Consider the following 26,081-nt stretch of genomic DNA (forward strand, 5'->3'; position numbering starts at 1 on the left):
ACTGTTAGTTGTTTGTATGAACGACCAGGGTCAGGGGACACACTTGATGAGAAGTATACATGAGTAAAATGGTCATTTCATCTCAAGTTGAATAATCAAAATTATTCCGTGGTGATAACTAAAATAAAATTAAAGGAGGGTGTTTAGGGGGTGATAAGTAAAATTATTATTTTTTTAATATAAATAGTTATATACCTTTCAAAATAAAAAAAAAATAAGAAAAAAAATCACGTGTGCCTATATTAATCCTATTGATTAGCTCTTAAAAAAAATATTTTGAGGATAAAATGACTATAAAATGATTGTAGGGTGCCCCATGCAAAATTGGCATGGATTGGAATTGGAATTTTATCACATATTTTTGTTTCAGTGAAGGGGGGTAGATGTAAATATGAAATAATTCAGGGGTGATAAGCAAAAAGTAACAACGATTCTTATCGGATCCCTTACCCGACCCGATAAAGAGACCCGATAAAGAAACCCCACCATGCTGGCGTAGAAGGGCCGAGAAGACGAGGGACATTTGGGCATCCGAAGGGGAGGAGTGAGATGGCCGCCGGCGATGAGCCGGCGTGGGGGAAGGATACGGTGGCCGGAGTTCTGGCGATCGTGAGCACGAGGCTCTCTTTGCGAGACCTATGCTCGTTGCTTCTTGTCAGCTCCTCCTGCTATCGTGATCTCCTCGCTCAATCCACGCTTTGGGAGGTAATGAACTCTTTAGATTTCTAGGGTTCTTCGAGGAATCCCGTTCTGACGTCTTATTTGATTGTTCTCAGGTGCTTGATCTTCGTGAGATGAGTAGGGCTGGGGAACGACTGATTTCCGCACTCTCGCTGGTTTGTTTAATGAATTGGTCTCTACTTTTGAATTTAGATGCGAAAATATTGGTCTTTTTTAATACATTTTATGAGATTGAAGTGAAGCATTTCTTTGTTGGTCTCCATGATTTGTAAAACATTTCTCTGATTTCTTTGAATTGTATGTTGGCGATTTTTGTTTATGCAGGCTAGATATCAAAATGTCAAGAGGATAAATCTTGAATTTTCTCGTGATATTGAAGATGAACACTTTGTTCTCCTTAGAAATAAGGTAAATATTTTGGTTTGAATTCTTATGATCATTTTTTCTTTATGTCTTTGGTAATGTGAGAGTAAAATTATATTTTGGAACTAATATGTACTGCGTTGTAGATTCTGGTTAAATGACTGGTCAGAAATTTACATGCTTTCCAACTTACTGTAAAAGCATTTTTTAAACTCGTGGAATTGCAAAGATAATCTTTTGAAAGTAATTTGACCTTTATGTGTTTTAAATCCAGATTATCTCTTGGTATGTGGTTGTAGACCAGTAACCTAAATTTGATATTGATCATTGATTTCAGGTAATGAAGTCACTTCATGGCTTGGAGTCTTTGAATCTCAATGGTTGTCAGAAGATAACTGATAAGGGAGTTGAAGCTGTAACTAGCTGTTGCCCTAATCTAAAGGCTTTCTCTATCTATTGGAATGTTAGGTGCTTTTTTTTTTTTAAAAAAAATTGTTTTATAACACTACATATATTGGATTCCAAGAAATGTTATTTATACTTGCTAATTATATTGATGTGTCAGGGTAACTGATTTGGGCATCAAGCAGTTGATTGCAAACTGCAGACAGATGGTAGATTTGAACTTGAGTGGCTGTAAGGTGATGCAGCATGTTTAAAATAAAAAGAAAAAATTCTTCATTCATTCTGTAAAAGCAAAAAAGGGTGAATGCATAACCATAAGAGTTGTGCTTGTTTCTATTTTTTAATTAATTGCTTGAACGATTCGAACTATGAATCATTATCTGTTATGTGCTCGTTTTGGACCCCTGCATTTGAAGTACACTATTGATCACCGTCATCTTCATCCGTGTTGATCTTTGATTGCAGAACATCTCTGACCAAAGTTTGCAGATGATTGCAGAGAGTTATCAGGAATTAAAAGTGTTGAATCTGACTAGGTATGCCATAGATACTTGTTTTGTCCCTCTTTTCTTAAATCAATTTATAATCTGACATGCAAGATAATAATTTAGTTTGGTCCATGGCTTCATCTGTTGTTGACCTTGTGTGTGTCAAAAGTTTCATTGGTTGTATGGGCCATGCCAAGGGTATATTGAGGAATATTTCTTTAATGGAGATTACTGATGTTTGCCTACTTCCTTAGGTGCATAAAATTAACTGATGTGGGTTTGCAACAAATACTTCTTAAATGTTCTTACCTTGAAAGCTTAAACCTATATGCTCTCTCAAGGTAAACTTGACGAAGGACCATAAATCATTTAATTTTATGTTACTATTGGAAAACATTAGTTACTCATGCTCTTTTTTTTGTAACAGTCTCACGGATAAGGCTTATAAAAGTATTGCATCTTTAGCAAATCTGAGGTTTTTAGACCTGTGTGGTGCTCAGGTATTTGCTCTGCTCTTGCTCTGTTTTGATCTTGATTACTCAATCATGTACTAGTGCTGATAATGAATTTCCTCTTGTTAGAACCTGTCTGATGAAGGCCTTTCCTGTATAGCCAAATGCAAGAATTTGGTGTCACTAAACCTGACATGGTAATGCCACTCATCATTTCTAACTCATTTTTTTCATAATGGGAACAAATGCTAATTAAACACATGCATACCTCTCTTGAAAGGTGCGTCCGTATCACCGACACAGGTGTGCTAGCCCTTGCACAAGGTTGTCCTTCTCTTGAATTCCTCAGGTGATCTGCATATATGCTTTGATCAACTTGGTATTTGATATCATAAATGCATTTAACATTACAATCCAATTTTTCAAATCAATAAGCAGCTTGTTTGGGATCGTTGGGGTAACTGATGCGTCTTTGGAGGCTCTCTCCAAATCTTGCTCAAATACTCTGACAACCCTTGATGTAAATGGATGCATCGGCATTAAGGTCTGTGATCTCCTCCACCTGCAACACAAATTTTCAATTCTCTTTGTTTGCCATCTTACCTCCATTTACCTGCGCAAACATCTGTCCAGAGGAGGAGCCGTGAAGACTTGCTTCTCTTGTTTCCTTACCTGAGATGCTTCAAGGTACACAGTTGAGAGTGAGCTACACAGTCTTCAACTTTAAAGTTTCTTTCCACAGGTTGAACACATTCTTGAGAACATCTGAGGTACAAAGCACAAGCACAATCAGGAGAACTCTAATTATGCCAAACTTCTGCTAACTAATAGAAAGAGTTCGAGAGGGGTTGCTTTGTCGCAGAAAAGATGACACATGCTCCTGCTAGAAGTGATTGATAAAACTTAGAAAGCTCAGAGCAGGTATCATCTCTCCTGCGACATAGGAACCCCGTACTCGAGGCATAGAATGCATTAACTTGCATTGCTCTTTATCCTTTGCTTTAGCCTCCTCTCATATTTATATCATGTATTCTGTTCAGTTCCTAGTTTCCTCTTCTTGGGCACATGCTTTGTTCTTATTATATTGACCAGGTCAGCACGTCCACACGCATCTCCACCATTGGTGTTTGTTCCATGGTCAACTAGTCATCTCACTCTAGTTTTCACATTTGTGGACTTTTCTACTTTATAACAATCCCTTTAATCATTTGAAAGCACAGCTGTGGAACAATGAGAATTGTCTTAGGAGCCGCCTTCATCACATACTCAACGGTACACTATAGCCTTCCCCACTTGGCCACTTGGAGCAAGTGTCTTCAGGTACCATTTGATTTGACTAAATGGTTGTGAATTTCCTTGCATACTAAACTACAACCATTTTGTATTCAATCCTATAAATTGGTTTTAGGCTGAATTCTCTTTTTGGTATTAAACTTTATGATCTAAATCATAAAAACTTGATGCAGGTGTATGCTATTGATTGAATCTGTTAGTTTGAATTTTCATTTTAATTTTACAGTGTTTGTTGTGGACATTTCCCATTGTGCTGTGCTTTGTATGTATACATGCTTTTCTTTTCATACGCCTGAAAAAAGTAAATTTAATTTTGTTTAAGATAATTTTATATCAATTTCTAACCAACCCTTAAGTGTATTCAAGTCATTTTCTCAGTTTGAAAAGAAGGGAAAACTGAGAAAAATTACAATAATTTTCTTAATTTTCCCTTTGCTTTTGAGAAGTCACTTGATCAAGACTTAAGTGTCATTTCCTCCAATGTTCTATGTTTAGTCTATGCACATGCTTCTTAGACTTCCAACTTTCTCAGCCTTCTAATTAATGCTTAATCTTATAATTTAAGGTGGAGGTGCTTTTGATTGGTTGGTGTGGGGTTGTGGAAAAGTATTGCCCTTCATTAGTTGAATTTTTATATCAATAGCTGGCACTTCAAAGTTTCTGAACTCTAGAATGTTTTTTGCCATTTGTGTTTATCTAGTTTATGATTCAATAATTAGAAAATTATAATTATAATTAATATTAATTAAAATCAAAATTTTAGTGTGTGAAAGAAAGTTTTCTACAAATTCTCTTTAAACTTGTCTTTATTCTCCAATTAATTGTTCTTAAGGTTTATCATGCGTTTTGCTTTTGATAATATGATTGTGCCATCCAGAGATAAGGTCAATGTGCTAAAAGAACTTTTGGAAAAGTTTTTTTAAATCACAAAAGTAAAATTTGTGTGCAAAAATTTAATAAAGTTGCATGTGTGGTATTTTTCCCCACTAAATTTAAATCGGGAAAAATAGTTCTGTGTTTGTTTGATAATTTTATTGGGTCACTGTGGTAATAACTGAGCCGTAAGATATTTGAGAGAATGTCTGGGTTTGTCTTGTCTCTGACCAACATTTGATTGTTATAGGGATGTTTTGGTTTGTCTTGTTTCTAATGTATGGTTGAGTAACAGTTTGTAGCGGTGATTTGTCAATTTTATTAAAAAAAATCTATTTATAAAATTTAAAAATATATTGATATAGAAAAATAACGAATTATTTCATCTCATGGAAACAAGGATTAAAAAAAAATGGGGAAGAATAAAATTGCCCACCATTCTTCTTATTTATTTTTAAAAGCAAAATTTGCAATTAAAGTAAAATAAAAAAAATTGAAAAGATGTGCTGCGAATGAGATAAAAATTTTCATCTTATAATTTTTATTGTTCGTCTGATCCCAACTATTTTCTATAATCTTTTTTCTTTTTTTAATTTACCCACCATTTTTCTTTTAATTTTTCTCTTTTGAAAGGGACGTGATTTGTGTTAACAAGTGCTTTATGTGAATAAAAACAATAAAAGGAATTAAAAAAAGAATGTGTTTCTTTTGTGTTTTGATTAAATGATATATTAAAATTGAGGAGAATATATTGATCGGCCCCTAAGAGAGTTAAAATAAGAATAATATTTTTCATTAATTGTACTAATAGTAATTAAAAAAGTATTATTATTAACAATTATTACTGATAAAAACAGGGTGTTTTTTACTTTTTTTAACTCTTAATTGTTTATTGGATCTTCTTGAAACTCAAATTGCATTGATATCTCAATCCAATATAAAATTAATAAGATAATTATAAAATACTCTTTTATTAATAAATTATTTTACTTTAAATATGTACTTTTTTATAATTCTAATATTTTATGTGTTATCAATTTATATTTAAAATAATCAATTTAATTGGTCAGAAGATAATTATTATATTTTTTTAAAATAAAAATATATAACTATTAGTATTTTCGGATTATAAAAAGACAATAAAATAAATAGAATTTTAAAAATAAATTTGTGGTTTCTCAATTTTGCAAAATATGGACAGAATTTTTTTTAATTTTAACTTTAATTAAAAAATCGTTAAGTGTTAATTTTTTTTGCTCAAAGTAAAATTATCATTTTATTTAAAAGCTGATTTAAATGATATAAAAATTATTATTTTTTATTTCTATTAATCCCTTCTAAAATTTTACTTAAAAAACAAAAAAAAAAACATAAAATCATTAAAAAAAAATAAATAAAATCATGTGTTTTCTATACCATGCGGTAGGTTTTTAAGAATAATTCCCTACCAAAATAAAGAAGATGTAACATCATTAATGGTTTTTTATTTTTTATTTTTAACTTAAAAATTATAGTTTAAAAATTAAAAAAAATTCTCTGCCCTTATTTCATATAATTGAGAAACAAAAGGTATATATATATATATATATCCAAATATTAAAATGGTCCCTCTATTTTATGTTTTCCTCTCTTTTAGTTTTTCTAATATAAAATCTTATTTTTTGGTACTTGTATTTTTCACATTTTTGTCTTTTTGGTCCCTCTAATTGACGAATATGTCTTTTTGATCTTTTCAGTTGATGAATTAGAGGGACCAAAAAAGATGAAAATATGTAAATACGAGGACCAAAAGGGTGGATTTTACAACTAAAAACGAAAATGTGCAAATATAAGGACCAAAAAGATGTATTTTATATTAGAGAGACTAAAAGGGCGGAAAATGAAAAATAGAGCGACCATTTTGATATTTACACTATATATATATATATATATATATTTAAAAAAAACTGTTCGTTTTGGGAAAAAAAAATCAAGCGCGGAATGTTAGAAAAACTGGTCGGGGATGAACGGACGGCTCTGATTTTCTAGAGATGGGAAGCATAAGAGAGCACGTACGGCTGATCATGACTGGCCACCAAAGTGTCCTTTTCTCCCCTTCTTCTCCGTTTCCTTCTCTCGCCGCCGCATCTCACCTCCGACGAGCAACCGGAGCCATGGCGTGCTCTCCTTCTGATGCTACTGCACAGAAGAAGCGCGCCATCCGATCCGAGGTCCGTAAGGCTCTAAAGGCTTTCTCTCCTTCCCAGCGATCCCATGAAGGTCCCCACTCTCTTCTTCGTTCTCTTTCAGTTATTATCTAGGGCATTGTAATAGTGTTGTGATTAATGCCTTTTGAATGAGTTTGGATTGAGGTGAGATCGGATAGGGGTTGTAATGCTTGTGAAAGTTTGGATTTTGTTGTTGAAGTGGTCATATGGCATCACTTCTGAATATTTTCCCTGGAAAAACTAAATTTTTTAACTGGTATTGAGACTGAAATGTCTTGAATTGTCTGCTTCTAGGTTTTCTATAATTTACTTCTATGTTAATTGTTTTGGAACTTTTGGTAGTATAGATCATGCTTTCTGAGAAGCCACTTCTAGAACTGATTTTGTCAATTACTTAGTTTTAGATTTTTTATGAGGCTCTTGTTTTTATGTGTATATTAATTATAATAAATTAAGATGAAACTTATCAAGATTACTCTGATTTTGTTGTTGTTTTTTCTTTTGTAGATTCTGTAATTCAGAGTTTGGTTCTGGATTCTTCATGGTTTAAATCTTGTAGAAGTTTATGTGCTTATATAAGTTGTGAGGCCCTCCGAGAAGTTGATACATCAAGAATTATATCAGAAACTTTAAACAATGTGGACACTGGTATGCTCTATACCCTTTTGGTTGTATTTTAAATTTTAGTACTTAAAAAAGCAGATTAATTTTGTACTTTTAAAATTAATTTCCTCTTGTGCATGTCCTCTGACTTGTCCTTTACTTTGCATTGTCCTGCCTCAAGACTGTCCGGTAATGAGAAACTATCGTGTAGTCACACACTGTGATGCTTCAATGTGATTCTCTTGCTAAGACAAGTATATGCATGTAATGTATTAATGAAATTATATATGCTAAGTGTGATCAGATATTTGCATGTCCTGAGGAAACGTAGTGGCCTTTGTTTAATGATATTGTTACTTAAATTGGCAATATATACATGATATTATTTCAGACATGAAATGAATGATTATCCTTCATCTGCAGAGATCATTGTTCATTGTCTCATTTTTTGATAAGAAGACTTGATGATTACAATTTTGAGTTGATGTCTAAATCCTTACTCGTCAGTTTCAAGTCAGAACAATGATGCACAGGGGAAGAAGAAACTTTATGTTCCACGAGTGGAGGATAAGAATAGCCACATGAGAATGTTCCATATTTCTAGTACTGAAGATCTAGTAGCGAATTCAATGAATATCTTGGAGCCAAGTCCAACAGATGCTGATGGGAACCAACGTGAAGATGGTATAAATTATTAGTACTTACTACAATATTGATATTTAAAATAATAATAGTTTCAAGTTTAAGTGTCTAAGCTATTGAACTCTCTACCTTTTTACAGTTATGTTGGCAAACCGTCCGGTTGATCTCTTTCTGTTGCCTGGTAGATGATCTCCTGTATAAACTAATTCTTGTTATTTGTTATTCTGTTTGCCTCTATTTTATTTTTGTTCTGTTATTCACATGCAGGGCTTGCCTTTGACAAAACTGGACGTAGGTTAGGCCGTGGAGGAGGGTAGGACTATGTGCTTGCTTATCATAAAATAATAATCTTCCTTCAAATGTCTCGCCAAATTATTCTTGGTTTTGTCTTTTTAAGTATTAATGTTTATTGAAGTTGTTTAATTCAAATACTAGATGAATTAAACCATGAATTGCAAATGCAAAAGTAATTTTTTTTTCATACAACTTTTTTACTAAGATTTACTTGCTTCTTTGTGTATGCACACAATTTGGAAGATACTATGACGTATTACTGAAGAAGTACCATGATCTTGCTATGGAACAAAGCTGGGCGCAGCCTCTTCTTGGTAATTGTTCCCCAACTCTAAAAAATGTTGTCCTAGTATCAATTAATCTTTTGCTCAAAACCACAGCCGGCATATATTCATATGTGCCATACATTGAACTTGTGAAAGGAATATTTCTTTAAGCTATCATTCATCGTGATGTTGAGTAAACCTATGTTATAAACTTTACTCTTCTTCTTGTCTTATGATCTTAATATTTGTGTTCTTTATTTCTTTTTGCAGTAGCACTTGCATATTCTGTTCAGATCATGGAGGAAAATGTTATTCCAATCACTCCCAATGATATGCCTGTGGATGCTCTTGTTACTGCATCTGGTGTTATTCCAATTACCCCTGCAGCTCTGGAGCGTATGTAATTTCTATTATGACCATTTATAAATTGACAAAGATTGTAGAAACGGCTGCTGTTGTTCTTCGACTGCAATGAATCCTTTACATCTCTGTTTCCTCTTGCATACAACAATCAAAATGAATGGAAAATAATATGGTTTTTCTCTTGTTACGAATGCATAACTTGTTTGCCCCTGAAGCTATCCTAATATGTTTGGTAATGAACACCCTATTGAACTTGGGACAACTATTTCTTCTGTATTACTGAACTTAGGGTGACAGATCCAATTTCCTTGTAAGAACACTTTTCAGTAAGGACAGAAATAGCACACAAACAATTACAATAGGATCAGGAGAAAACAATCACATGAATGTGTTCTAATTTTGGATCTGAAGTATGTATTCCATAATTAGTTTCCAAACTTGGACTGAATGGGATTTACAAGCTGGTCATCAACCCCAAATGTTTTGGCAAGCACTTCAGTAGGAACGACAGGCTTGGACCCAAGCAGAGTGTTGGAAGCCACCACAACCCCAGGCAACTGGCTATTGAAAGCAGTAATGGCCATCACCTTCTTCTTGCCAACATTATATTGAAAGTGAATTAGTCCTCTAGGAATTACAAACATCTCCCCAGCGTTCACAACCTTAGAGAAGAATATGCCATCTGTGACCACAGAGCCAAGGCGCAGTCTCCCTCTGCTGACAAAAACCAACTCTGTTGCCCATGGATGGGATTGTGGTGGGTTCACTCAGTTCGGAGCAAAGTCCACATGGTTCATGGAGATGCCAAGGGTGTCCAGGCCTGGGAAGCTGAGTTGAGTACATTGCCAAAGGTTACGTTTGGTCCTACTGTGTTCGTTGTGTCTTTCTCTTGTGCTAGGCCAGAGATGAAGTCATCAGACTTGACATTCTTCATGTTTTTGCATGCGAAGCCATTGTGTGACTGAACTGAACTTAGAGCTCTGCTATGCAGAAGTTTCGGAGAATGTCAGGATCAGGGCAGCACAAATAAAACATGATTGCAAGATAGATGATCAAGAAACATTGTCTTGCTGCCATTGTTGTGGTAAGATGAAATGCTATCTCTTCTCTCTATTTATATGCAAACATACGTATGTTCTTTGGTAAATCAAAATTAAAGAAGCATGACTTGTTCAGTATGGTGCACGCTCAAAGTATTTGGATTTGATTATTGAATTTTTTTTTAAAAGAAGGGATCCGCTGTTAATTGTCAACTAGAAACATATTCATATGGATTATTTTGAAGTATGTTTTGTTAAATGATTGGTAGATTGATTAGAAGGAAGATGATATTAATAGCTATGAGACATGGAGTATGAATTGATCTTTTCACTCTTTTTGTCATGTTTGTGTATTCATAGCTTTATGGAGTCTGCTTCAGCATTGCTTTGCAAAGTTAATTGGTTGTTTAGACTAGGTCTTAGGTAAGCATTTCATGAGTGAGTTAGGTAAAGGTTTTTTCAAAATTTAATTTATGATGAATAATAATAATTATTTACTGTTGAGGTTGCTGTTTTTCTTTTTGAAGTTTTTGGAATGGGGGGTTTCCTATCATTGCAAGTAGTACGACAAATATTAGGTGATGAGGACATGATATTGATAGCTAACCAATATGGTGGACTGAGATTACTTCAAATTTGTCAATGAAGTAGAATATAAAAATAGGAAATCATGAAAAATATGTGGTGAAAAACCAAAATATTATATTATAATTCTATCTTCATTTTGGTCATTGAACCTAAAAACTGTTCCCAAAGTATCCCATGACCAGAAGACATTCTTGAAGTTCGTTATGATAAATCACACCGTTAGCTACATGGGAAACCATTTGTTAGCACTTGTCATGCATTTAGCGTGTAGCATTACATATGTATATATATATATATATATATATTATATGTTCTGTTATTATTTGGTTGTTGGCAACTAGAAAGGTAAGCAAGGATAAAACCCTAATTAACCTTTCTTTCAGGTTGCTGTCATGGCATTCCTTGTTCTTGGACATTATCCTGAACTTAAGACAAATTCATCAATCTGTATTACTGAACTTTAGAAACCATAGGCTGGTGATAACACATCTAAGTTAATAGGCAATCCAAGAACACTTATTATTAGTAAAGACAGAGATTATAGCGTACAATTTTAGTACAACAGAATCTGAATGTGTTCTTTTTAACAATCCAAAGTATGTGCTCTATGACTAGTTCCCAAACTTGGACTTTATCTCATTGATGAGCTTGTCATCAACCCTGAAAGCTTTGGTAAGAACTCCAGTAGGAATCTCAGGTGTAGACCCAAACAGAGTATTAGCAGCAATCACAACACCAGGCAACTGACTATTGAATGAAGTAATGGCTGTTGCCGTCTTCTTGCCAACATTATACTGAAAATGAATTAGTCCTTTAGGAATGACAAACACCTCCCCTGCTTTAAGAGTCTTAGAGAAGAACTTGCCGTCTGTTGCCACAAACCCGACAAGCAAACATCCTCTCATGACAAACACTAGTTCTGCCGCCCGTGGATGAGAGTGCGGTGGGTTTATTCCTCCCGGCGCAAAGTCTACACGGTTCATGGACATACTTAGTGTGTTCAGGCCAGGGAAGCTGAGTACATTTCCTGCTGTCAGATTTGATCCTAATATGTTATCTGTGTCTTTCTCTTGTGCCAGACCTGCAAAAAAGAAGTCATCAGAGGTTACGTCTTTCGGGCTTTTGCACGGGAATCCATTGATGAATGGTTGATTTTTTAGCTCAGCTATGCAGAAATCTTGGAGAGTATCAGGATCACATTGACAGAAAGAAATCAAGAGTGCAATAGAGATTATCAACAAGTGTTGTTTTGCTGCCATTGTTTTTTTCTGGTATGATGAATTGCCTGCCATTTCCTTGTATTTATAGACAAATGTTTGCAGACATTTTGATTAATCAAAATGAAGATTAGAAGAGGTCTCTTGTTGATTTGTCAAACAAAAGCAATTATGAAAATGGATAATTATGATTCTTTTCTTTTTGAACAGTGAATTAAAATGTAGTTTTGTGATAATGTTGGATTATTCAGTCTAATCCAGCTTTCCATGTTTGTGAAGTAATTAACTGTCTCAGCTGAACATTTCTTCAGATAATTAGATGAAGTTTTCAGGGAAATTTAGTTTCATGGAAAAGTAACTGTAATTTTTCTTATTAAATTTTGATTTGCTCTAATGATCACTGCTTCTTGTTGAGGTTGTTGGTGTTTGATTATTATTTTACTTTTTCTCTTTTTTTTGGTCATTTGGAAGTTGTTGGAAGTGGGTTTTGCCCTCTCTTGATCTTTCAAGGATCATTAACTTTGTTGAGAAGTTATAAACACATATTACCAACCCATTTTGAAATTTCTAAGGTTGTTATTGCAAGTAGTTTGTCTTGATTAAATCATTATTTTTACATGTTTAAAATTTGCAATCTAAGATTATATTGACCATTTTTTCTTGAACACGCGTGTGTAGATAAAATATGGACAAGTTAGTGTGGGGATGGCCCTGCATGAGTTGAAATTTGAATCTATTTTTTTCAAACACTTTTTTTTTTAAAGAGGGGCGGGGCGAACCCACTAGAAACTCCAGGAACGTGCACAAGCCTCGGTGGAACAAGTGGGGACGGGGTTGCGCTCACGTGGGCGCTGGAACCACCCGTACACAACCACTATTCACAACTCCCAGAAATGTGTCCTCAGCCGAGAATTGAACTCTTACCACTCGGTGAGAGCTCTATCGGCGACCCGTGTACCAATAGACCCGAAGGTCATTGGCTATTCTTTTCAAACACTTTACTAAAGGATCTGTGTTAATAGACTAAGAGGTTCATTAGTGATGAGTTTTTGTATTATTAGAATGCATCAAGTGAGCAACCTTGCAAGTATAAAATTTATAATCAAAGATTTTTGAAAAAAGTTTTTTTTTTATTTTTATTTAAAAATTAATATTTTTAATGAAATGTACAAACACTACTTCACAACTAAAAACTCTATGGTATTACTTAAATCCAATTATGAAAATGATTTTTACTTTTAAAAATTATAAATTATTATTATTATTATTATTATTATTATTATTATTATTATTATTACATTAAAATATCAAAGTCCACATAGCGAACCTTCATCAAATCCATTTAATAAAAACTCGAACTTAATTTTTAAAAAAAAACCATAAATCAGCCCGAATTTTCACATCACAAACCTCACCTATTAAAGTTTCTCTTATTTTCCCCTAAAAATAAAATAAAAAAGGTAATAGTAAATTAAAAGAAAAACAGTATATGTCTCTCCAACTCTTCTAAAACAAATTTATCAAACCTCTAAAATATTCCTGATTTTCAAAATTTTTATTTTTAAATACAAATTTAATTAAAATTATAGAATTACCCTTTAATTACTTCGTCCTCGTTTGTTGTAGAATTACCCTTTATTTTTATTTAGTGTCAGAGATATTTTTAACAATCTATTAAAATGCTGAAGTCGCATGATCAAATTGGAAATATTAAAAACAATAAAAATTAAAGAAGAAAAAGTCAAAAAGACTATGCAAAGTACATCAACATGAACAAAAAACTACTACTAATTTTTCTAGAGCAAAGAGTGAAATGAAAAGTGAAAGTGGAGTGCAATGTCAAGCCTGAATGCAAACAAAGTGGTGGGGTTTTACAACATTAAACCATGTAAAACGTTTTCCCATGAACCGTCACACGTGCTCACTAAGTTCCTAAAAACGTTCCTTCTGGTTTGTTTCCCTCTTACATAACTCATTTATTATAAACATTTTTTCTAAACTTTTGAGGACTTGTATGAAAATGTAAAATACTATTTTATTCAGTGAGTCGATAAGGATGCTAGAAATAAAATTATATATTTAATCTCTAAATATTTGTAAACAAATATATAAGTTTATTAATAAACAATAACTTAATATAATACAAATCAAAAGAAAAATGATTTAGATTAATTAAGGTCCAAATATGCATGTATATACACACACACATTAATGTTCCAAATAATGGGCCAATTTCATATGAAATGGGTTCAATTTGAATTAGCTAGACATCTCACACGAAGTGGTTAGGTTCAATCAATTAGTTTTAATCCAAAATTTAACAAAAGAATGTTGATTAGATTGAAGGAATCCAACCATTGATTCTCTTGTCTTATTTCTATGCTTTTGTGCAAATGTACCTTCTCCACTTCACCAGTTTAAGCTTAACCATCACCATTTTTAATAATTACAAATCATTACAAATCAATAAATAATATTGTTCTAATTTAAAATATTTTTTAAAAAAAATAAGAAAATATTTTTTCCCAATTCCACCTTCAATAAAAAAAAAATTAAAAATTTGTGATGCATTGATGTTACTGAAATTAAATTTAGTGAAATATCAATTAGCAGTTATTTTATATAAAAAATATTTAAGTAAAATATTTATATGGCCACCGTCACAATGATAGAATGGTTAAAATATTTGATTTTCATGAGAGATTAAGAGCTTGACTTCCTCTTAATTTATAGTTAAAGTGTAAATAGAATTTGTGTGTGGTGATTTGTCTATATTATTAAACTTTAAAACCATATTAATTCGGGACCTAAAAAATAATGAAGAAATTGAGATTTTCAATACAAATTTATAAGTTTAATTAATTAATTAATTAATAATTGAGGAAATTTTGTTTTTATTTTTATACATTCACATCTAAACATTTTGATAACATTTTTAGGTATATTTATATTTTTATAAACCCAACATTTTATACATTTTTTTTAAGGTTTTGGCAAGTAAAAATAAAATTTAAAAGAGTGTACCAGTATTTTTTTTAAAAAAAAAAAGAGAGAAAATGTCCATCTTAAGCTAGTCCGACGGAGCACCAGAACCACCTCCATCTCTCCCTCTTCGTTGCTATATATACTCTCTTATTTCTAATTTCCACTCTCTTCATTCCCAAACCCTCACAATGCTCTCCTTCGCCGGCAAACCTCTCCTCCTCCTCCTCCTCTCCGTCGCCGGCGGCCTTGCTCTCGCCTGCTCTCCGGCGCTTACCTCGAACGGCACCTCCATCTACGACCTCCTTCCCAAGTATGGCCTCCCGCCGGGCCTTCTCCCCGACACAGTCATTAACTACACTCTCTCCGATGATGGTAGCTTCGTTGTCCACCTCGCCGGACCCTGCTACATCGATTTCGATTACCTCGTCTACTACGAGCCGCTCATCACTGGTACCGTCCACTACGGCAGCATCGATGACTTGAAAGGCATCCAAGTCCGCCGCTTCCTCATATGGTTTGATGTTGATTCCATCAAGGTCGACCTCCCCCCGGCCAATTTCATCTACTTTCAGGTCGGGTGGATCACCAGGAAGCTGTCGGTAGGGCAGTTCGAGACCGTGCACTCGTGCCGGGATAGTGCGCTAGGGCTCAGACGGATCAAAGACTCTGCTGAGCGAGTGATTCAGGTGATCTGATTCTTATTTCTTTTTGGTTTTTGATTGATTTATGTGTTTCAACTTTGGTTTATCTGTCTCGCATTGAATGAAAATTGCCTAATTTTGTTTGATTTTTTCAGTGGTTCTACATCTTGCATTTGGGGATTTGTTTGTATAAATTGGTAGTTTTCTAGATGAATCTAATTGAATTAGTTAATGTCTTGGCTTGAGATGTGTGCTTTGTAGTTGACTGCATTAATTTATTTATGAAAGGTGAAGACTTTGGAAAAAATATCATTGTGATTTTCCAGAACTGGGCTAGTGATGAACCCATGTCTCTTAATTGGTAAGCGAGAGTTTTTACCCACTCTTTCGTGGCAGTAGGTGTACCGCCGCATCATGATTCTTGTGAAATCAAGTCTTCTCGACAAGAGTCGAATTAGCTGTAGATGATAAACCTCTGTCGAGATGAATCTGTAGGGAATGTTTAGAATTGTGCGAACATTCTCTATTAGTGTAGGTGCCTGATATTTGCCACTAATGTTCCCCAAGGTAATTATGTGATACACAGACTTCTGCTAGAAAACACTAGAGAACTATTGGCATTTGGATTTGGCTGGTTGGCGTTTAAAGTCTTTGCACTAGAAAGATATGCATTATTTTCTTCGTGGTTCAACCTAGTGTGATGAGTGAGTGATTAGCCCTCAAAATCTTAAAAAACCTAGAAATATGTATACAGTAAGAAATAGAAGCTTTGTGATAGCACATTGGATGCATTGAATCGTATTGGCAGATCACGCATCATTAGCATTGGATGCATTGCACCATATCGGCTGATCATGTATTATTAACATTGGATGCATTGCACCATAGAGGCATACCGCTCATTATTAGACCTATTTGTCAGAACATTCTTGACTCAATGGCTTAAGTGTCATAGTAAGCCTTTGTAGTGAAGTCAGGTGATGGGCTATTTTTCTGTATCTTGATTAATATAGGTGATTAGCGTGCGTCTTAATTTATTTTCAGTGAACATAAGAGATAAATGATTTATGTTCACGGCAGGAGAATTTTAGCCAACAGGTAAAATACATTGGGCAAAGCTTAAATTTTGTTTTTGTATGTTCATGTTAACATGTGAATAAAAATCCACAATATCAAGTGTAATAAAACTCTGACTCAAGAGCTGCAGAGGCATGCAGAAAAATTGATGCTTGGACAGTTTCTTTTACTTGTTTCTTGAAAAATATGTTACAAGAATCACCGTTGCTGTGGAAAACCGTTGTTACAATGGAATGGTATTCCTTTTCAAGCGAGATTTATGTTTATTGTTCATAGATTTAAACTTTATAACTCTGTTTGGACTTTGTTACAGATGCTAAAAAAATGTTTTCACATTAATGTTCCATTCCTACTCTCCACAAACTAAAGTCAGATAAACATGCCAAGAGTTTCCTAGGATGCCTCAAAATAGTAGTACTATAATCATTGTAATCTCATTTCTTGATAACTTATTGTGTACCAATACTTCTCTTTAGACAAATGATTGATTGCCTCTGAATCAACTTAGGATGCTCTTTTTCCATCTTTGGTTTTTGTCCGAGTATCAATGAATTTTGATATTACACACTTGGTTACTGAACAAATATCTTTATTTCAAGAATTGCGATACTTTCTCCTTGGTTGTGGTATAGCCCACACATGAAGTGAGTTGATGCTTGACATGAATTCTTCAATTTTTCTTCCAATTTTGCAGCTGCCAGCGTTTGGGAGAGATAAGCATGCCAATGAGGGAGTAGAGACGATTCAATAATAAAATAAGTTAAGGTTATCATCAACAATGTAAAATGTACCAAAATGTTTCACTAGCAGCAGTTGCCACCCTCAATCCGGATCACATGTCTCATATTAGTCACAGAAATGCCATGGAAGTCCAGTCTGTATTGGTTTTGGTTCTGGGTCACCTTTGTCTTTTCTTTCAACCATGAAGATGACTATTCTTGATGATGCCATAATACCCATGTATTTTGCAGTGTAATGCTTTGCTTAAGTTGTATGCTCAGTCTCTGTTTACAATATAATTTGTTTCTAATGAAATGTATTATTCATTAAACTTGTTATTTATGAAATGTGGGCACGTTTACTTAAGTGAAATCATGTGAATGGTCACAATCATACAGCAAGATGAACATTGCCAAATTTCTTTCATTAATCCATTATATATATATATATATATATATAACTGTTTGGCCGAGTAGTTTGAAGGTATATGATTTAATTATTATCATAATGATTCATGGGTGATTTTTTTAATTATTATTTAACAAATATGAACAAATCATATTTCAGCATACAAGAGAACAAAATGCTAATATTTTTAATTAATTTATATATGTATATATATATATATATATATATTTATTTATTTATAACTACTAAAACCCCCTTAAAAAGCCAAAGATTTCCCCTAATTTTTTTTTGAAAGACATTTTTCACAAATAATTTTACCTTAAATATAATAAATTATTTATTCTTTCAAAAATTATCTTTAAAAAAAAAAATCTTTCCATATAGTCAACGTTTTGATTAGTGTTCTTACCACATGAAAGTCATTATGCCACGTCACCGAGCGGGCCCCACAAAACATTCAACGTGTATTTTTTTTTTGACCTTTCGGAACTCCGACTTCCATTCGAGCTCAACAATGGCGGCACCATTCCATCGCATCCTCTCTCCATTCTCTCTTCTCCTTCTCCTCTTCCTCTTCTCCACCTCCTTCGCATCGACGGTCTACGACATCCTCACCGAGAATGGCCTCCCCCAAGGTCTCCTCCCCGACGCCGTCAAGGAGTACTCCCTCTTTCCCGATGGCGAGTTCGTCGTCGAGTTCTCCAAACCGTGCTATGCCAAATTCTCTCTTCTTGTTTATTATGAGAAGAAGATAACAGGGAAGCTCGAGTATGGCAGGATCTCCAATCTCTCTGGCATCCAGGTCAAGAAGTTCTTCATCTGGGTCGGCGTTGACGAGATCGTCGCCAGCGCCGATGATCGCTCCCTTGATTTCACTGTTGGGTTTATCACCGAGAAACACCCTGTCAGCGAGTTCGCCGAGATCCGTCCTTGCAAGTCAAAGGCCGGGACCTCTTGCCGCGGCGCTGAATCTCTTTCTCTCATCTCTGAGGTATTCTTGCCCTTTCTTGTTTGATTCTTTGATTTCTTCTGGTTTTTGTTGATGATTTGTCTATAGAGTGATATTGCGAGCGTTGAAATTAGATTTTGAGTCAAAAAGCATCGATCTTTGCATTTGTTCTTGTGATTATTTTTTTTGTCATTTGTGATGTGGTTGTTACGCTGGATTCTCTTGAGTTTTGTAGATGATTTTTCTATGGTTTAGTTTATCAGAGTGATATTGCAAGCATTGAACCTAGATTGGTAGTAGAAAAACATCAATCTCTGCATTTGCTTTTGTGATTGTGGTTTGCTTTGTGTCATATGTGATGTGGTTTTCATGCTGAATTCTCTTGAGTTTTGTAGATGATTTTTCTATATTTTAGTTTATCAGAGTGATATTGCAAACATTTAACTTAAATTGGTAGTGGAAAAGCATCAATCTCTGCATTTGCTTCTGTGAATTATAGTTTGCTTTGTGTCATATGTGATGTGGTTATAATGCTGAATTCTCTTGAGTTTTTTTGATAAGTTCTCTATATTTTAGTTTATCAGTTACATTGCAAGCATGAGCCTTGATTGGTAGTAGAAAAACATCAATGTTTGTCTTTGCTCTTGTGATTATTGTTTGCATTGTGTCATATGTGATGTGATGCTTTTAATTCTGAATTTTCTTGAGTTCTATCGATGATTTTTCTATAATTTTTAGTTTATCAGAAAGATATTGCAAGCATTGAACTTAGATTGGTAGGAGAAAAAAAATTCACTTTTTGCAGTTGGTTTTTGTGATTATGGTTTACATTGAGTGATATGTGATCTTGTTTTACTGCTGCATACGATGCTTTAGAGTATGAGACCAACTTGTTCTTCAGTGAGCCTTCTTTGTAATTTGACGTCCTTTTTTTTTCGCTGCCATGACCTTTACTCTGATCTACATGTATACTGATAATAAACCCCAAATCAGCTTCAATGGTTTGTTCCTGAAACTCAGAAAGATAAATTGACTAGCTTAGGCAACAATAATGTGGTGCTTATAGTCCTGACTCCATTGAATCTGGATTGGACTAAGAACCCCACTTGATCCTTATCCCTGATATTTAACAACTCATCCTAACAACTCATCCTATCGCTAAGCTGTCCTCTTTTTTCTTTCTTATATTAGTCAAGTTCTGAACCTAGTTTTGATCTAAGTAATCATTCAAACAAGGAAGAATGAAGAAAGGATAAAATAGGCTCATTGTGGAACTCTGTAATGTGGAGTTTTCCTTCTGAGATAGAAATGAAAGACCCCATCTTGGAATTCAGTGTTTTCTTCCTCCCAATAGATGATGGATAGAATAAAATATGTTTTGCCCCTATTTAGTCATATTTTGATCGAAATTCAGTGGGGAAAATGAAATTCAGTGGAAATTAAAAATGAAAACACTAATGTTGATTTCTTGATCCATTCCTAGATTAAAATCATTACAGTTCAACTGCAAAGTTATTTTCTCTGGCATTCATTGCACTATCATAACAACACCTTGACAAATTTAAACTTAAATTTCACGCTGCAGCTTAGTTTCTTGCATTCAGTTGATCTAAATGCACCATCCTTCTTATCTTTCATTTCCAAATTAATATTGCATGAAACAAAGTTATTGATCGTTTTGCAGGTGTAATAACCGATGGCAACCGGTCATTACAGTCAGTAACTAGTATGAATTACAACATCAAAGATTAGACCTGGAAAATAACTGTCATCTCTCTGGACTTCAATGACACTTATTTAAGTGCTTCTATTGTCATCTCTCTGAACTTGAAAACTATTTCTTGTGTTATCATTCAATAAAGACTTGTTTTCCATTCAGCCAATGCATGCACCAAAAATTCTAGCCAACACTGGATACACAAAGACTTGCTCTCCATCTTTGTTTTTAAAAGTTTTCCTTTTTCAGAGGTAATTCCTTATACTCACTATCTTTAATTTAATATATAGGTGTTGTTTATTTACAAGGAGTGGAATTGAGCAGTGATTCCTTATCCTCACAATCTTTAATTTAATATAAAGGTGTTGTTTATTTGTAAGGAGTGGAATTGAGTAGGAATGGGAATAAGAGGGAATGGATTATGAATGGAAGGAAAACTATGTTTGGTTGGAGGGTATAGGAGAGTAATTCATGGAATGAGAAAAGTAAAAAGAAAAAATATGTGGGAAATGTCTTTTATGACTTTATTAAGTGAATATTAAATAAATAAATATATTAGTTAATAATATTATTTTATTTGTAATATGTTATCATTACGGTTGTAATTTAAATCTTTTTTATTTTTTTATAATTAATTTTACAATTAATCTTCATTATTATTATTATTATTTCCAATGTTATCATTTTATTTTTATTATTTTATAATTAATTAAATTCTTTTTTGTTTTTATTATCATTGTTTTTTTATAGTATTATTTTATTTTTAATATGTTATCATTATCATTTTCTTTCTATAGATATATATATATATATATATATATATATATATATATACTCAAAGAAAAAGACAAAATATGATTGGAAAAACAATTGAAGTGAGGGATAAAAATGGACATTTTCAAATTTGGATTGGGCAATCCTCAAGAAAATTGGATGGATCCCAATAAGGGTTCTCCCCTCATTTCATTCCTCAAACACTCTTCTCTCATTTTTATGCCTTTCAACCAATCAAGGGACTGAACTCATTTCCAATCTAATTTTATTACATTCCTTACAAACAACACCTAATGTTTGTTTAACCTTTGGCATTAGAGTTATAATCCTTGAGTTGATTTAGAGTAGTTGTTATTGGCCAACTACTCCCTTTTGATATATATATATATATATATATATATATATATATATATATATATATATATATATATATATATATATATATATATAATTGTAACTATTGTTTATTGCTTCGATTAGAGTGAATATCACATGGAGTCGAATATAATTATTGGGATTACATATGATGATGGTGGACCTTATGGTTAAAACAATATATATTATAAAAAATATAGGAAAGCATTGAAATTGTCACTCCATTTGCATAATAGAAGATGGACATTTGTGCACAAGATGCCAATTGTTGAGAAAGTTGATTAATAATTCAATTTAAAATCTCTTTTTTCTTTTGTTTTCTTCTTCCTCTGATTTGATTTGCTTTAGATTATATATAAAGTACAGTGAAATGTTGGTGGTTGGTAGCAAAATATAGACCAGTTGCTCTTTTCTTTTTCTTAAAAAAGAAAATCAATTATTAGCAAACCAACAAAGATATGCAAAGAAAATAATATAAATGGTAGGATGTGATTTCTCCAATCAAGCATGCCATACCATACTACCTACTTACCGACAAAGTTTTATTTCCCCAAATTTAAAAAGATATTTAATATTTTGAATTATCCTTGATTGAGTTGATTTGATATCTGTTTTCTTCTCTTTTGATTTCATTAATATTTCCATCAAGTTTATGTTGACATCGATGACATGTGTATATATATATATATATATATTCATATTTGTATATTGTCAAAAACGTTTGCTAAAGAAAAAGGAAAGAGAGAATGGAGAAGAGAGATACAGAATTAGAGAGGAGCAAATGCAACATGTATCATAACAATGCTCAAAATATTAAACCAGTTTCGGTTTGATGTACGGTTTGATATTTATAAAAAAATAAAAATAAAAATAAAAAAAGATTCAGAGAAAGTGTAAATCAGTTTGAATGGTACCGATCTTATGAAAACTCTTGCCTGACAATTCAAAATTTATCACACTTTTTTATTATTCATATAATTACTATTCATTATTACAGTAAAACATTAAATACACTGCTGAAATACTCTCTATTCATATATAAAAGGTAATTTTATATATTTGTTGTTTGTTAATAGTTGATTTAGGGGCAATTATGCAATTTCAAAATTTTTTAGGGGTACACCTGCAAAAGCCCCTATTTTTATTTGTCATGTTTTGGAGATTTTTTTTTGTTTTTTTTATTTGTCATATTAGAAATTTTGTGCAACGTTAAGTAATTTTTTTCAAATTTACCCTTTAATTTAATATATCTGTATAATTTTCAATAAATAACAATCAACTAAGCATTAAATCATATACTCCACTTAGTGGAGTTTAAAATATGGGTAGTTTTAAAAAATAATGGAATTTTTTATAAAATATAGGCAATCAACTAATTTTAACCAATTTTTCGGTAAAGTTGACAATTAAAAAGAAACGGAGGAAGTAATTTTTAAATATAATAAATAATTTATTAATTTCTAAAAATATCAATATATATAAAGGATTGTTCTCCTCTGAAGCATTGGTAGAATACCCTCTTAACTGTTACTCCCTCCGTTCCTTTTTATCGGTAATAAATCAATGTTCTTTTTTATCTATTATTTTTTAACATCAAGAAGCATTTATTATTTTTTTTTTCAAAATTACCCTAACACTCTATTCAATTCTTTTTTTGAAATTTAATATAAGAGAGATATGTAAAGATATAAATTAGGGGCAATTTTGGAAATATAACTAATTTTTTTATTAAATTATGTGAAATAACTAACTTTCTTAGTATATGTAAAAAGGAACATAAGAATTAAATTGGATTGAAATCTAATTGTTATCTATATATATTATTAAAGTAGATGTATAATCTACTTTAATAAGTGTTTTAAAGAACAATTTTAATTTTTTTTAATAATATTTAAGTTTTTATTTATATTACTGATCATATTAATAATTAAAAAACATTAATTATACCTCTATAAATTTTTTGAAATGCAAGATATAAAATAATTTTTAGGGTTATTTAATTATATTATTTAATATATGATATTGTTTCAAAAATTTTAAAAAATTTTAAAAACTCCGATGCGAAGCCGTTAAAATACATAATATATATATAATTATATATAAAAAAGCTGTCAGTCAAGGAAGTCAATAGTCAACGTCTTCATCATGCCACGTCACCCAGCGGGCCCCACAAAACATTCAACTTGTATATTTTCCCGGGAACTCAGTTTCCTTTCGAAACTCCGACTTCCATTCGAGCTCAACAATGGCGGTCCTCTCTCCATTCTCTCTTCTCCTTCTCCTCTTCTTCATCTTCTCCACATCCTCCGCATCGACGATCTACGAGATCCTCACCGAGAATGGCCTCCCCCAAGGTCTCCTCCCCGACGCCGTCAAGGAGTACTCCCTCTCTCCCAATGGCGAGTTCGTCGTCGAGTTCTCCAAACCGTGCTATGTATTTTTCACTGATCTTTTTTATTATGAGAAGAGGATAACTGGGAAACTCGAGTATGGCCGGATCTCCAATCTCTCTGGCATCCAGGTCAAGAAGTTCTTCATCTGGTCTAGCGTTGAGGGGATCGTCGCCACCGATGATCGCACCCTTGATTTCACTGTTGGTTTCCTCACCGAGAAGCACCGTTTCAGCGAGTTCGCCGAGATCCCTACTTGCAGGTCAAAGCCCGGGACCTCTTGCCGCGGCGCCGAATCTCTCCTCATCTCTGAGGTATTCTTGCCTTTTCTTGTTTGATTCTTTGATTTCTTCTGGTTTTGGTTGATGATTTGTCTATAGAGTAATATTGCGAGCGTTGAAATTAGATTTTGAGTCAAAAAAGCATCGATCTTTGCATTTGTTCTTGTGATTAATTTTTGCATTTTTGTTATTTGTGATGTGGTTTTTAGGATGAATTCTCTTGAGGTTTGGAGATGATTTTTTCTATATTTTAGTTCATCAGTGTGATATTGCAAGAAATGAACTTAGATTGGTAGTAGAAAAGCATCAATCTCTGCATTTGCTCCTGTGATTTTGGTTTGCTTTGTGCCATTTGTAATGTGGGTTGTAATGCTGAATTCTCTTGAGTTTTGTAGATGATTTTTCTATAATGTAGTGTATCAGAGTTACGTTGCAAGGATGAACTTAGATTTGTAGTAGAAAAACATCATTTTTGCCTTTGTTCTTGTGATTAAAGTTCACATTGAGTGATATGTGACGTTGTGTTAGTGCTGTATGTGATGCTCTAAATTTTGAGACCATTTTGTTCTTCAGTGAGTTCTCTTTTGAAATTTGGCCATCTTTTTTATAGTTAATGGCCCATTTTTCATTACTGGTATGCATGACCTTTATTCTGATCTACATGTGTTCTGACAATAAACCCCCAAATCAGCATCAAAAGTTTATTCCTGAAACTCAGGAAGATAAATTGACTAGCTTAAAAGACCACTGTTAGTATCAACAATATGGTTCTCATTGTCCTGCCTCCATTGAATCTGGATTGGACTAAGAATCCCACTTCATCCTCCTATCTGGCCTATATTTCTGCATACCCTGATCATATATACTTAACAACTCAATGCTATAGCTGTCCTGTTTTAGGTTTGTTAAATTTGTCAAGTTCTGAACCTAGTTGTGCTCCAAGTAATTGTCCAGACAAGGAAGAATGGATAAATGATAAAGTAGGCTGATTGTGTAACGCTGTAATTTGAAGTTTTCCTTCAAAGATAGAAATGAAGGTCATCTCGGAATTCAGTGTTTTCTTCCTTCCAAGACATGACGGATAGAGTAACATATGTTTCACCGCAATCTCATCGAATTTTGATTGAAATTTAGTATAGAAAAGGAAAATACATGTTATACTCAACATCCTCCTCTGTGGAGTATGCCCATTTTCAAATATTTTGAATGGATAATTGTGATTTAGGCATGAAGTTTCTGTGATTTAGCTGGAAATTAAAAATAGAAACACTAAGGTCAATTTCTTTGTCCATTTCTAGGTTAAAATCATTTTCAGTTCAATTGTAAAATTCTTTTGTATGCATTCATTGTGCTATACTAGCAATACTTTGACGAATTTAAACTTCAATTGCAAGTTGGGCTTACTTTCTCACATTCAGCAAATCTAAACACACCATTCTCCTTATCTTGCATCTCCAAATTACTCTTGCATGAAACAATGTTATTGATTGTTTTGCAGGCATAAAAAGCGATGGCAACCAACCGTTGCGGTTGGTAACTAGTATGAATTACGAGATCAAAGATTAGACATTGAAAATAACTCTCATCTCTCTGGACTTCGATGATACTTATTTAAGTGCTTCTACTGTTAAGTTTTACTGCTGTCATCTCCCTGAACTTGAAAACTATTGCTTGTGTTATCATTCAATAAAGACCTTTTTCGAAAATTCTAGCCAACACTGGATGCACAAAGACTTGCTCTCCATCTCTGTTTTTTTTAAGTTTTCCTTCTTTAAAGGTATTTCCTTATACTCACAATCTTTAATTTAATTTTTGGTGTTTCTTTAACCTTTGGCATTGAAGTTATCTGGAGTAATAAATCCTTGAGTTGAATTAGAGGAGTAGTCATTGACTCATTGGCCAACTACTCCCTTTTGATATATATATATATATATATATAATTGTAACTATTGTTTATTGCTTTGATTAGCGTGAATATCACATCAAGTT

The 26,081-nt window shown here is 33.1% G+C and overlaps 7 protein-coding genes across 8 annotated transcripts; 5 read left to right on the forward strand and 2 right to left on the reverse strand.

Annotated features, from left to right (window-relative positions):
* Window positions 1–480: 480 nt before the first annotated feature.
* LOC120278157 (F-box protein At3g58530) lies at window positions 481–3,921 on the forward strand. 2 transcript variants are annotated; one of them, XM_039285077.1, is made up of 13 exons: window positions 481–705; window positions 777–836; window positions 1,006–1,089; window positions 1,382–1,512; window positions 1,610–1,685; window positions 1,915–1,985; window positions 2,192–2,278; window positions 2,365–2,437; window positions 2,519–2,586; window positions 2,670–2,738; window positions 2,828–2,933; window positions 3,023–3,076; window positions 3,610–3,921. In XM_039285077.1, the coding sequence occupies exons 1-13, from the start codon at window positions 550–552 to the stop codon at window positions 3,670–3,672; spliced, it is 1,098 nt and encodes a 365-aa protein (XP_039141011.1). In that variant the 5' UTR covers window positions 481–549; the 3' UTR covers window positions 3,673–3,921. The 2 variants fall into 2 exon arrangements, with proteins under 2 accessions (XP_039141011.1, XP_039141012.1); XM_039285078.1 differs by having other exon boundaries at window positions 482–705; window positions 3,023–3,921.
* A 2,602-nt stretch (window positions 3,922–6,523) lies between these two features.
* LOC120278178 (5-formyltetrahydrofolate cyclo-ligase, mitochondrial) lies at window positions 6,524–9,112 on the forward strand. Its single transcript, XM_039285102.1, has 7 exons — window positions 6,524–6,814; window positions 7,270–7,410; window positions 7,873–8,049; window positions 8,147–8,188; window positions 8,275–8,320; window positions 8,545–8,615; window positions 8,838–9,112. Exons 1-7 carry the CDS (start codon window positions 6,586–6,588, stop codon window positions 8,969–8,971), a joined length of 840 nt encoding a protein of 279 aa, XP_039141036.1. The 5' UTR covers window positions 6,524–6,585; the 3' UTR covers window positions 8,972–9,112.
* A 243-nt stretch (window positions 9,113–9,355) lies between these two features.
* Window positions 9,356–9,864, reverse strand: LOC120277582 (germin-like protein 3-8). The gene is made up of 2 exons (XM_039284442.1): window positions 9,777–9,864; window positions 9,356–9,663 (listed from the first exon to the last, which is right to left on the reverse strand). The coding sequence occupies exons 1-2, from the start codon at window positions 9,862–9,864 to the stop codon at window positions 9,356–9,358; spliced, it is 396 nt and encodes a 131-aa protein (XP_039140376.1).
* Window positions 9,865–10,487: 623 nt separating this feature from the next.
* On the reverse strand, window positions 10,488–11,946 carry LOC120278179 (germin-like protein 3-8). The gene has a single exon (XM_039285103.1). It carries the CDS (start codon window positions 11,848–11,850, stop codon window positions 11,170–11,172), a length of 681 nt encoding a protein of 226 aa, XP_039141037.1. The 5' UTR covers window positions 11,851–11,946; the 3' UTR covers window positions 10,488–11,169.
* A 2,991-nt stretch (window positions 11,947–14,937) lies between these two features.
* On the forward strand, window positions 14,938–17,529 carry LOC120278212. Its single transcript, XM_039285157.1, has 2 exons — window positions 14,938–15,446; window positions 17,173–17,529. The coding sequence occupies exons 1-2, from the start codon at window positions 14,949–14,951 to the stop codon at window positions 17,227–17,229; spliced, it is 555 nt and encodes a 184-aa protein (XP_039141091.1). The 5' UTR covers window positions 14,938–14,948; the 3' UTR covers window positions 17,230–17,529.
* A 560-nt stretch (window positions 17,530–18,089) lies between these two features.
* LOC120276836 lies at window positions 18,090–20,438 on the forward strand. Its single transcript, XM_039283553.1, has 2 exons — window positions 18,090–18,597; window positions 20,240–20,438. The coding sequence occupies exons 1-2, from the start codon at window positions 18,121–18,123 to the stop codon at window positions 20,243–20,245; spliced, it is 483 nt and encodes a 160-aa protein (XP_039139487.1). The 5' UTR covers window positions 18,090–18,120; the 3' UTR covers window positions 20,246–20,438.
* A 3,211-nt stretch (window positions 20,439–23,649) lies between these two features.
* Window positions 23,650–25,798, forward strand: LOC120278001. Its single transcript, XM_039284877.1, has 2 exons — window positions 23,650–24,125; window positions 25,591–25,798. Exons 1-2 carry the CDS (start codon window positions 23,667–23,669, stop codon window positions 25,594–25,596), a joined length of 465 nt encoding a protein of 154 aa, XP_039140811.1. The 5' UTR covers window positions 23,650–23,666; the 3' UTR covers window positions 25,597–25,798.
* Window positions 25,799–26,081: the final 283 nt, after the last annotated feature.

The sequence above is a fragment of the Dioscorea cayenensis genome, chromosome 15, assembly GCF_009730915.1.
Source record: "Dioscorea cayenensis subsp. rotundata cultivar TDr96_F1 chromosome 15, TDr96_F1_v2_PseudoChromosome.rev07_lg8_w22 25.fasta, whole genome shotgun sequence".
Lineage (NCBI taxonomy): Eukaryota > Viridiplantae > Streptophyta > Magnoliopsida > Dioscoreales > Dioscoreaceae > Dioscorea > Dioscorea cayenensis.

Coding starts and splice junctions, on each gene's coding strand:
- LOC120278157 (XM_039285077.1), top strand. CDS start 550: ATGGCCGCCGGCGATGAGCCGGCGTGGGGGAAGGATACGGTGGCCGGA. Junction 1,686..1,914: donor TGAACTTGAGTGGCTGTAAG/GTGATGCAGCAT, acceptor CTTTGATTGCAG/AACATCTCTGACCAAAGTTT. Junction 2,438..2,518: donor TAGACCTGTGTGGTGCTCAG/GTATTTGCTCTG, acceptor TCCTCTTGTTAG/AACCTGTCTGATGAAGGCCT.
- LOC120278178 (XM_039285102.1), top strand. CDS start 6,586: ATGGGAAGCATAAGAGAGCACGTACGGCTGATCATGACTGGCCACCAA. Junction 7,411..7,872: donor TTTAAACAATGTGGACACTG/GTATGCTCTATA, acceptor CTTACTCGTCAG/TTTCAAGTCAGAACAATGAT. Junction 8,189..8,274: donor TGATCTCTTTCTGTTGCCTG/GTAGATGATCTC, acceptor ATTCACATGCAG/GGCTTGCCTTTGACAAAACT.
- LOC120277582 (XM_039284442.1), bottom strand. CDS start 9,864: ATGAAGAATGTCAAGTCTGATGACTTCATCTCTGGCCTAGCACAAGAG. Junction 9,664..9,776: donor AGGACCAAACGTAACCTTTG/GCAATGTACTCA, acceptor CATGGGCAACAG/AGTTGGTTTTTGTCAGCAGA.
- LOC120278179 (XM_039285103.1), bottom strand. CDS start 11,850: ATGGCAGGCAATTCATCATACCAGAAAAAAACAATGGCAGCAAAACAA.
- LOC120278212 (XM_039285157.1), top strand. CDS start 14,949: ATGCTCTCCTTCGCCGGCAAACCTCTCCTCCTCCTCCTCCTCTCCGTC. Junction 15,447..17,172: donor CTGCTGAGCGAGTGATTCAG/GTGATCTGATTC, acceptor CCAATTTTGCAG/CTGCCAGCGTTTGGGAGAGA.
- LOC120276836 (XM_039283553.1), top strand. CDS start 18,121: ATGGCGGCACCATTCCATCGCATCCTCTCTCCATTCTCTCTTCTCCTT.
- LOC120278001 (XM_039284877.1), top strand. CDS start 23,667: ATGGCGGTCCTCTCTCCATTCTCTCTTCTCCTTCTCCTCTTCTTCATC.